Source organism: Nymphaea colorata, chromosome 7 (assembly GCF_008831285.2).
Source record: "Nymphaea colorata isolate Beijing-Zhang1983 chromosome 7, ASM883128v2, whole genome shotgun sequence".
Taxonomy (NCBI): Eukaryota; Viridiplantae; Streptophyta; class Magnoliopsida; order Nymphaeales; family Nymphaeaceae; genus Nymphaea; species Nymphaea colorata.
This window is the reverse complement of record NC_045144.1, coordinates 18,065,816-18,077,118: the sequence shown is the minus strand read 5'-3', so window position 1 is coordinate 18,077,118 and position 11,303 is coordinate 18,065,816. Positions and strand designations below refer to the sequence as shown.

Here is an 11,303-nt window from a genome sequence, read left to right as displayed (position 1 = left end):
CAGTCTTACCACCTGCGGTTTGCCTATGTTGATGAATGTTTGAAGATTTTTAGAGGAAGAGAAAGGTTTGATGAAATTAGCTACAAATCCGGTGTTGCCCTCTCTTTATTCACATTGCTGCTGAATGAGAATCTGCATATGGATGTCTGGTTCTAAATTCTTAGCCTTAAACAAGCTTGTTTTGTAATATGCGCTGTTGATTGGAGATTGTAGTTTGTACCACGTATATTGTGCCTTATCAAGGCAGATTGTTGGTGCAGATACAAACGAAATCAAATAATGCCAATGGGGTCAAGTTGATGATGAAAGCTAAACGAGGAAGGCGTAGAAAGAGTACAAAACAGATAGGAGGATGGCCTACTCTTGAAGATGCCAAGAGATAAACCTGGCATTGTAGGTCACAACCAGGACGGCCGTGAGCCTAGAGAGTAAAACGTTGATACCGACGTCATACTTGAACTTTGCATGCCTTTTAGGTTGGACCAACAAGGCACCTTTCGCTAGCTATAGACCCATAACTTCAGCTTACAGAAAAAGTGATGGAATTTGATCCATGATTATGTGCATCGCTGTCAACTTTTTTCTGCCATGCCAACCTTTGAGAATCTTTCATATATATATATATATATATATATAGATATATATATATATATATATATATAGAGAGAGAGAGAGAGAGAGAGAGAGAGAGAGAGACCCAACCATGTTAGCATTGGTAACCCTCAATGTAAATCAACACTCCTCAATCTCATCAGAACAGACAATCTAACCTATGATGGTGAGTACATACATGTCACTTAAACTGATCGATTGCACAACCATCACCTGAGTGGGAGATTTAGTGAAGTCAGACTCCAAAGCCACTAGTAGACGACGCTTTTGCTAATAAATGTTGATTATCTACTGCCTTCCTATCAAATACTCGGATAAATGAAAAAAAAATGTTACGAGATAACGGTAATATTTCAAGAATTTCTTGAAATTCTTTTTAAGAAAGGGACTTCCATTCGTTCTAAAAGTTGACAACTATAATACGACGCAATTTGTTAAAAAGAAAATTGAAAGCGACAAACACACACACAAACACACACACACACATACTGCACGGGGGTTTATCGAAGAGCGCGCACCAACACGACCCGAACGTGGGTGAGAGCATGCGCGCTGCGCGGCTTTGCCTTTTATTATCTCCTTTATGACGTCACACGTGCTACACACACATGCGCACACACTCACTCTTTCTCCCTATTATAAACACAGTCTTTACTCTCTCTCTAAAATATTCGACAAACACGATGGCTCAAACGGCTAAAATATAAAGTAATCAAAACAAGGTGCGAAGGGACGCAAAAGTTATTCTCTTTGCCTTTCTTTTTTTCGGCCCCTCTCTCATTTCCACTTTATTCACACCTCTCGATGATTATTAATGGAGCTGTTAAACTTCTGCTGCAGCTGTTCGACGCCTCGGTTTGGATTCAAAGCCAACCCATCGATTCGGTAGAACAAATGGCCAATAAGCATTTTGGTTCGTAATAAGCGTTTGAGCACGGTTACTATTCAACGCTAATGCGATTGAAATGAGTTCTTTGAATGGTTTTTGTGGATGAGTGAGAGGTTAACAACTCCCTACATCTATAGTGAAAGGTTAACAACCCGCTACATCTATGGTTTATGGTTTTTGTGGATGAGTGAGAGGTTAACAACCCACTACATCTATAGTGTTATGCGGCGTAGATGCGCAGTGGATCACCTTCAACTCGACTGCGCCTCTTCACCTTTTACTACTTAAGAGAAGGATCAAAACATCATCTATCCCACCCTTATCAGTTATGCTATGCCCATTCATTTAAGGAAGTTGGTATAAAAGATATGGTATTGGCATAAATCATGAAATTAAAAGCGAGAAAACAAATGAAGACAAAGAAGCTAATTTTTGGACTACAAACCAGTATCACAAATTTCGGTTTTCATTTCCTATGCCTGAATGGTATGCTGCATTTTGATTTTTTTTTATTAAAGAGACAAGTATCTAATGTTGTTATTTTATTAAAACGTCAGTTAATGGGAGGCTAAACCGGCTATGAAAGTTGGTGTTTTTTTCAATTCAAATTGGTCGATGTTCGACAGGTTCCCAAACCCGAAATAATGTGCCATATGTACAAGAACTGAAGGGAAAATTAGTATGTGGGAAAGTATTCGTGGTGGCATTTTCAGGCTGGAACATATCTTGGTATCCAAAGAACACAAGGGAAATAGGATTTGGTACAGTTCGCGAAACCAGAGGGATCGAGATTTCAAAAACTGTAGATCTCCTTTTACCAACGGCCCGATCGTCAGTTTCAGGGAGATCCTACAGTAAAGACTCTAGAGAGAGAGAGAGAGAGAGAGCAGCAAAGCAGCAAAAGTGATCACCGCCATCGAGAGGGAAATGCATGGGCTTGCGCGCCTGCCTCTCTCTCTTATCTCTTCTCTCGTGATACCATGGTGGTGGTGGTGGTGGTGAGGTGGCCGAGAAGGAAGGAGAGGGGACAGGGCCTGCAGTGGTAGTGGACAGCAAAGAAGCAGAGCTTCTCCTTTCCAATTCCTCCCCTTCTCTACAGACACTACTCTCTCTCGCTCTCTCCGTACCTCCTACTGCTACGACGCCATCACTGGCGTATACACAATAGTAAGAACCAAGCGCGGAGAAGAAAGCAAGGGGACCAAAAAGCAGGACGTCGTGTATATATACATCTATATATACATATAGACATATAAAGATAGAGAGAGAGAGAAGAGAGAGAGAGAGAGAGGGCGAAGGGCGGGAAAAGGCGGGGGAGGAGGAGGACCATCTATGCTGCTAGCCTGCTGCTTCTGCTCGGTTTTCTGCCGACTGCTACCATACCGATAGTGCCCGCGTCAGTGGACCCTCTTTCTCTCTGTTTCCTCGTTTTCTCCTTCATCTGTTGGTTCCCGTCTGACTAGCAACTCTCTCTCTCTCTTCTTCTTCTTCTTCTTCTTCTTCTGTTCGTTCCTTTCTCTTGAGCTAGTGAGTTCGCTGGTTGGTTCCTTTCTTTGGAGCTAGTGAGTTCGGTGAGGTGTGTATGTCCTGTGTATGCGTATTGAAACATGGGACTTTGGCCGTCCTTTTCCTCTAGGTTTTAGACTTCTAACCGCAACCGGGCGCCCTCGAAATGAGGCGCTTCCTCAGTTCGCTTTGCTTCTTATTGTGGTAGCTAGTGATGCAGCAAGCGAGCAGGAGCGACGGGCTCATAAACTATATCCTCCATTTTCGGCGGGAAGGTCTGGGGACCGATTCAGAGACCAGATTTCATGTTTCGAGTGGTTTTCTGGCGGAGAAAGGTCACCCCTCTGGAAAAGAGAACGGGGTTTGTTCAGGCAACTTCCATGCAGTTTCCGGCAAAAATAAGTTCCTGCTACTTCATAGCCGATGGTTGCTCCGGCAAAATTCACGCCGTTCATTTCCGCAGTTTGGCTTGGATATCTAAGTAGAAAGAATTGCTATCAGCGCTTTTCTGTGGTCTCTCGTTTTTTTTGTCTGCAAGGTCGGAGGAGGAGGATTTATTAATCTCGTTCTGGGGTTTCTTGAGAATCCATTTGGGTACTAGCTGAAAGTGAGGCTTTCTTTGAGAAAACTCCATTATCTTCTTTCGCGCGGGTTCCTAGACTAGGGTTTTGGGTTTCCTATGCAGAGGCCTCTATATGGACTACGAATGACTATCTTGCTTCTGGGGATTATCTTCCCTGTTCGCATTTGTTGGTAAAATCTAAACTGCGCTATGAAGAAGATGAAGGCCAGAAGACTCTTCTTTCCCATTCTGGCGCTTGTGGTTTTCTCTTTCCTTCTGGTTGTCATATTCAGGCAAACTTTATTCCCTTGTGCTGGGGAATCTGTGAGCCTTTTCAAGGTAAACCGGCGCTTCTTAGCTGATAGAACGGAGCGCCTTATGGAGGGAACTCCCGCTCCTTCTGGAGTTCACGGTGTCAGAAACCGTCTGAGAAGGGTTGTTCTGGGTGTTGTATTTGGAGCTCTCACTGGCGTGATAGCAGCCCTCATCGTGGCTGGTCTGATTAGAGTCTCTGCTCTTTACATGACTAGAACGCCTATCCTGAAGGGCCCTGTGAATTTCTGCTCTAAGATCAACCCAAAGATGCTCGCTTTCCTGTGTGAAGAGGCTGCCTTCAGCGATTCCCAACTGATCGGATTGAGTCCTAATGGCAAGTACTACAAGGCCGTGCTCGAGAATGGATTTACAGTTGCCATCAAGAGAATCGAATCAGCAAGCCCACCGGCTGAAGCACAGAGCAAGTCTGCAAAGAGGAGGATTCAGAAGAATTTGGAAATTTTAGGCTGCTTGAGACATAGACATTTGATGACTTTGCATGCTTATATCAACTTATCTGATCGATACTCGCTTGTTTACGATTACATGCCGAATGGTAGTCTTGAGGATGCAATGAAGAAGGTCAGGGCGAGCCAGCTTCGCCTCAATTGGGAGATGAGGCACAGGATTGCAGTTGGGGTGATCAAGGGACTTCAGTTTCTTCACTTTGGGTGCAGTCCAAGGGTTCTTCACTATGATTTAAAGCCAGCAAATGTTTTGCTTGATGATGACTTCGAGCCAAGGTTGGCAGACTACGGGCTACTTGGCCTAATGCAAGAAACTGGTAGAACTTCTGCATACGTTGCTCCAGAGTGTTTCCAGAGCTGCAGGTACACCGAGAAGAGCGACGTGTTCAGCTTTGGGGTGATCTTGGCAGTGTTGCTTACAGGTCGGGACCCTGTGGATCCCTTTTTCGGCGAAGAAGGTGGTGGTAGTATGGGAAGGTGGCTGAGGCATTTGCAGCAGGCAGGTGAGGCACGAGAAGGGTTGGACAAAGACATTGTTGGGGATGAGGGAGAGGAAGAAGAGATGCTTATGGCAGTAAGAATTGCAGTTGTTTGCCTTTCAGACATGCCTGCTGATCGGCCTTCTAGCGATGAACTTGTTCCGATGCTGACACAACTGCATAGTTTTTGAATACTTGCCCTGCAATTTTTCCCAGTTTCAAGATTTTGAACGAGTCTATGGAACATGGGATGTGCAAAACTAATTAAGGAGTTTGTTCGAATGGCCTCACAGTTGAACAGTTTTTGAAGGTATGCCCTTGTCCAATCATTTATGTGGTTCCAAAATTTTGAATCACTCGTATGAATTGCGAGTATTGATGAACTTGTTCCGATGCTGTCAAAATTGCATATTTCTGAATGTATATCCTTCAATCTTTTGAAGGTCTCAAAATTTTGAATTGCTATATTTAGTGCGAGAATTAGTTGGGATTTGGCTGCCTTATATCCTTTGTGGATTGAGTTTCTTCTTCTTATCGAAGATCTGTAAGATATAGTCACAATATTGTCTGAGTAATTCCCCCTTTACTCTTGTTTCTGATTGGAGATTTTGCCATCTGTTTCTCTATCTGGTGTTCGAGCAGACTTAGCAAGAACTTAGTTTGTCTTCTGGTAACTCGATAGAGAAGGCAATGAAGGAATTCTCGTGGTGCTTGATTGCTTTTATGTTGTCTTTTGCTATGTAGGAAATAGATTGCATGATAAATTTTTGCTGGCTAGGACATGAACAGAAGCTGGAGGTGGAGACGTGCGAAGTGCTTGGGAAGGTTTGGGCCATTTCAATAATTGAAAGTGGCGAAAGCTACCAACCATTGTCTAATTGCACAAGTAACCAACTAAAGGCACGAAGATGCTGATGAATCAAAAAGGCTACTTCTAGAGCCAAAAGGAATGGGGTTCCGCTTGTGCTGCAGGTATATAGTGGGCCTGATTTAGGTTCTGAAATGTCAGGTCGATTTTCTGTATTCTTCTACCTATGCTTGCTAGGGGAAACTTAGATGGTGGCATGCTTTAGTGCTCTGTGACTTTCTGTCAACTTTCCTGCTGATCAGGTTTGCTGCATTTTAAGTATACCTTCTTCACAAGTGAAGATGAGAACTCGCGATATAAGAATACTCTTCGACAGCAGTCAGTTCATAGAATTGGTGGTACTCAACTTCTCTGTTTCCCTTTGCCTAACCAGAAAGCTTGGGGTAGTTTACTCTGGGCAGAGGTGTACAGAAGGAGATTGTGTGGCGAGAACAAGCGAAGATCTCCCTATCGAATCCTATTCTTCTGATAATCCACTCTGATTGCATTGGGCAGGTTAGACTGGTAAATGTAAGCATTCATCTGTGAATCAGATTCCTTTATTTTGCGAATCTGCTCTGCTTTCTCTCTGGGTGGATGACGTATTCATGGAAAAAGTTATGGAATAGGAACCACAAACAGCAGAAAGAACCTTGAGTATTTGATCATTTTCATTTCAAGCATCTTGTTTGAGAAACCAATTGGCCTTCGACTGTTTCTAAGAAAACGACATTGAGATCCCATCTTGTTCTTTCCAATGATAAAAGAAAAGAAAAAATACCATCTTATATCCTGGATCAACAATCTAGCGCAGATGCTTTAACGAGTGGTATGAATTGGAAATTACCTCTCAAATAGACAAAATTTTTAATGTCTCTCTCTCAATTTTTAATGTCTCTCTCTCTCTCTTCAGCGCTCCATGGGGTGTTCCATTTTTGCCTCTTGGTCGTGAAGATTTGACGTTACCATGGTAGTACGCGTTGTTCAAGCGCTTCTGATGAAATAAACAAGCCAAGCCAGAAAAAGAAGGCTTTTGGTTGAATGGACACGTTTACCAAATCGCAGAGAGAGGAGAGAGATATGGCAGATGCTCTTTGGGGTTCTGTAGAAAGCAGTCCGTGCCGGACAGGGGAATGTTGAGAAAGATGGCTGTTGGGGCCTGTCCATGATTGTCGCTAAAGGTGGCCTTCGCCTTTCCTTTTCCTTTACAGACTGTAAATATGAAAGGATCCTTCCTCCCCTCTTTCAAAGGCATATTTTCAGGAATTCTCTCTCTCTCTCTCTCTCTCTCTCTCTCTCTATATATATATATATATATATATATATATATATATATATATATATATATATATATATATAATATGTGTGTGTGCAAGTGTGTGCAATTAAGAATATGCCTCTCCAAATATGAATTCTCAATGTTTTAAAATAATGATCCAACAAAACCAGTCAAATGAATTTTATGATGGCGTGTTTGGATGGTACTCTTAAATGGCGTGACAGGAAATTGGGTTTGTGAATAACTCAATTTTGACAAACCTAGGTTTCCCCCAGATTTTTCGCAGAAAAAGTGATTTAGGTGTGTCTTCCAAATACACGAATCAATTTTGAAAAACTGATTAAAAAACGAAATTTTAACAAAAACTAATTGTTATAAACAATGTTTTTTTAGGGTGCCACGAAAACGCTGTCTAAGAGTTTTTATTTTTTAAAAAACATTATAAAATTTGATTTGTACATTTAATTCTCATGATAATTTTTTGGATTTGAATATTTTACACTTATTTGTATAGATGGGTTTGGAAACGACTCTTTTACCTATTTTTATTTACATTCTAACTTGTGTAACCACCCCAGAAGTAAATGGGAAAAACCATTCTCAAGGCATCAAATTTTCTAAATATGCTACTGTTAAAACTACGGCAACCCATTAGAAGATTGCTCAGGATCTTTTCATTGAGGCCAAAACTTTGTTTATATTAACAAAAAAAAAAAAAAGGTTAAATTGAAGTATTGCAGTTGCGTTCATAAAAATCAAACTAATGATCCGAATCTCATCAGCCCAAATAATTACGTTATGTCTCTTAGGGCTTCTTATACGTTTGATTAGCACAAATACTTGTTATGCATTGCATATACTAAGGACCTAAATTTCTGGCCCTGCAACTGCAACTCAAATGCTATACAATGGTAGGTTTAAAGGCTTCCATACCCCGTAAACTTTCACTCAAGCAAGTGAATGAAGCAAATTGTCTTCCACTCAAAGCAAGGTCAGGATGGAGTTTGAGCTCAAGGGCCACACCAACTAAAACTAGGCTGACCTCTTGGGCTCAGCTCAACTCAGTGGGTGCGAACCCGGGGCTAGATGAATCCAATTTGCAGGAAAGGCGGATGTCTAAATGCAGCTTTCAGAAGAAAAATATCAAAGTCCCTTTCTTAGCATGCCCTTCTGATGCCTCAGTTCATTGTTTTTCCAGGGCAATGCTTTTTGAGCTCAAAATAAAAGCAGCCGTCTGGTTTTTGTAGGCTTTTTGCACATTCCTGCTTTGTGGCATGAAGGTTTTGATGTCAGAAAACATGGGCAACCTTAATGGACCTGCCAGTGTTCTCATTATCGTATCGTATTGGCATGTATCAGCCGATATGTACAGTATTGGTCTGACTGGTTCCAAAAAACAATTTTCTTTTTTAAAATTATTTATAGCTATTATCGAAGGGTGAGCTCACACATTGCCCTTTGAGGTCAGCGCATGTCCAAAATATCTCTTCAGTTTTTCTTGTCCTCAAGGGGCGTCAGATAGTGAGACTTGAAATCTTCAAGATTTGAGAACTGTGGATTTAAGATCATACCTTTCCCTCTTATCTTCAATTCAACCTTTTTTCAATACAAAGTGTAAAATAAGGATAAGGATCTCAAACTTAAGATCCTTAGTTTGGTAAATAATTGATTTTACTGTAGATCTTTTGTCACATCCGTAAAAGCATGTCACATCAGGTCTCCCTAAGATCCAGGAATTTCAAAGCCAAGACTATCGAACGCCTAAAGAAAAAAATTTGAGCAATCGTCTCAACTAGATAGACTCAAGCTGGAGAGATATTCAAGTATTTGGGTGCTCAAAAAATCTCCGCTTTGACAGAATGAAGTTTTCTCCGGGGCTGTTGGACCATGCACGTGTCATGGTGTTTGATAAAGTGAGTGAAATCCCAACCCAAAAGAGTTAGTAGGTCAGCAAGTTAACTCGTGGACTTGGTGAATTGACTCATCGACTCGATCAAGTTTAAATAACCTGAATCTGGCGAGTCAGGTCAGAATCAAGGTCGAGACGGGCCAACCTTGACTCATGGCCAAGTTTTCTAGCAGTCCGAGCTGACTTGGGTGGATTCCCAAGCAAACTGGGTGAATTGGCCAACTATGCCAGATGGTCGACCCAAATAATGCAATTCCTTGTCCTGGAGTTTTCATTATGACCAAACAATGACATTTAGAGGTCATTTGATAGCAAAAACACTCAAAAAAAAGTGCCCAACGAAACTGCCCCAAAGGTTGAAGCATATTCATAAAACACTTTTACAAATCTGTTCCAATATTTTGAGGCAGATGCACTCAATGTCCTTGCTGCCAAAAGACCTTGATCAATCCCGATGGTTTTATGCTGAGAGTGAGCCACAAAATCTCTAGATCAGGTTGCGTTTTCAATTAGAAGAAAAAAACCTAGAATTGAACAACCAATAACCCGCTCTCTCTCTCTAAAGGAACAAGGAGCTCCTGACCACGGCTGAGAAATAGCCAGTCTTCAAAGTGAATAATATCGTCCCTATGATCACATCTTATCCAAAAACCAACTTAAGAAAATATCTTTCCTTGTGGCCTAAAGTGAGTGGCCCCCTTATCCAAGCTTCCTGTTAGATCTACCCAAGATCCTTTCTATTTATATCTGTCCAACCAGGTCCTCGGCAACACCGCAGAGCAAGGATCTAGTGAGAGAAACCATTTGATCACTCAATCCTCGCCAGTATTACTGTAGCCAATTCCAAGAGACAAAATGCAGGCGGCTTTCAGTCTCTCAACACCAACATCAATCACACGATCAACCAAGAGCCCACCATCGTTGTACAAGACCAAGCCAAGGACGAAGACGGTTCTTCCATGCCCACAAGTCAAGACGACTGCTGAGCCTCTTGCATTCAACTACAACTCTACTTTTTCGTAAGCTCTGCAATCGAAATGCCTATCTAATGTTGTTTTCTCTGCTGGCAAGATAACTAGACAGCAACAACTATTTCTGTATCTTCAAATTATGCTAAAACACGTAACTTGGTTCTTCAAAGCTGTTCAATATGTGTTTAGTAGCTAAGCATCTTAGATGTTCTCTCCTGTTCTCCTGAATCTGCAGTAAGATGCATTCAAAGTTCAGAATTTCCTTTTCTCCAGATGGTCATCGTTATTTCGAGGGTTTTGAAGTTGGTGACTGATTATTATGCTTTTCTAGTTTTTTTTTATCCAATTTCCAGCTTTTTTGGTTTTAAAGAGAGAGAGAGAGAGAGACAGTACTTGTTTGGTGCAGCAAGTTCGGCTGCAAGTAGGATGAGTTGAGAGATTGAAAGTTTTTACTTGTTTTGCAGCGTCTTCCCAGCAGAAGCATGTGAGGTTGTGGGAGGAGCTGCATGTGCCACCATCGTGTGCCCGGATGTGAAGCCCAGAGCAGAGACCGCCGGAAACTATGGACGCTGGGTGCTGGCTGAGCAGGTGGACAGAGAATACCTGCAGTACGAGGAGGCCAAGACGTAAGCTCTCTCTCTCTCTGCTCTTCTGTACATGATCTTGTGCTTGTTATAGATGGTATGTGGGAAGACAGAGTTTTAAATTGAAATTTCTTGGGGAATGGTGCAGAGTGTTTCGATCTGAGGCGTGTGATGATCTCGGAGGTGAATTCTGTGAGGCAGAGTATCAGACGGGAGACTACTGATCACAAAAGAAGCTGTTCCTTGTAGAATCATATATATCCCTTGCATGTCTTCCCTTTTAGATTGCCATTCACTTAGACTCAAAATACAAGGATCCTGCAGTGTGCCAAAAATCAGAGAGAGAGAGAGAGAGAGAGAGCTTGTATGGTTCTGGTGAATAGATATATCTAATATCCCCCTTTGGTGCTGGAAGTGTTCTCCTTCAGTTTGGTGTCTGATGAATGAACAGTAAATCTGAAGCTAAATCCAGATCTGATATTTTTAAAACCCAGAAATTACCTGTATATAAGCATCAGATCCAATTTTCAGATTCTTCTAGAATTCGGGTTTGAACTGTAATGCTTTTTACTGGAGATCTCAGATCTAATCCTCACAGGTGTAGAGCAAATAGTAAGGTGAGTTGTGAATGATGTTGCCTCCATATCAAGTCCTTAACTTTAAGCTTTGCATTCTTAAGCTTTGTTCGACTGAAGCCCATTCAACTCAAGCTCAGTTAGCCAAGATCGAGCCTGGCTTGACTTTTCAACTTAATCTCGAACCCTGATCAGCTAAACTAAGGCCAGGTCGAGTCCTCACTGTTTGTGAACTCCGCCTCCCACTCTCCGAAACGAATTCTACTTTCCGAACTCAGCTTTACGATCATAAGTTCTTAACATTCTCT

The 11,303-nt window shown here is 41.8% G+C and overlaps 2 protein-coding genes across 6 annotated transcripts; both read left to right on the top strand.

The window, feature by feature from the left end:
* The first annotated feature begins 2,284 nt into the window (after positions 1-2,284).
* Positions 2,285-6,937, top strand: LOC116257573 (inactive leucine-rich repeat receptor-like protein kinase CORYNE). Of its 5 annotated transcripts, none has more exons than XM_031634457.2 (3): positions 2,285-5,140; positions 5,575-6,208; positions 6,591-6,937. In XM_031634457.2, the coding sequence occupies exon 1, from the start codon at positions 3,780-3,782 to the stop codon at positions 5,019-5,021; it is 1,242 nt and encodes a 413-aa protein (XP_031490317.1). In that variant the 5' UTR covers positions 2,285-3,779; the 3' UTR covers positions 5,022-5,140; positions 5,575-6,208; positions 6,591-6,937. The 5 variants fall into 5 exon arrangements, with proteins under 5 accessions (XP_031490317.1, XP_031490318.1, XP_031490321.1 ...); XM_031634458.2 differs by lacking the exon at positions 6,591-6,937 and having other exon boundaries at positions 5,575-5,802; positions 5,941-6,249; XM_031634461.2 differs by lacking the exon at positions 6,591-6,937 and having other exon boundaries at positions 5,620-6,249.
* Positions 6,938-9,617: 2,680 nt separating this feature from the next.
* LOC116257734 (light-regulated protein, chloroplastic-like) lies at positions 9,618-10,834 on the top strand. Its single transcript, XM_031634702.2, has 3 exons — positions 9,618-9,884; positions 10,301-10,462; positions 10,569-10,834. Exons 1-3 carry the CDS (start codon positions 9,721-9,723, stop codon positions 10,642-10,644), a joined length of 402 nt encoding a protein of 133 aa, XP_031490562.1. The 5' UTR covers positions 9,618-9,720; the 3' UTR covers positions 10,645-10,834.
* Positions 10,835-11,303: the final 469 nt, after the last annotated feature.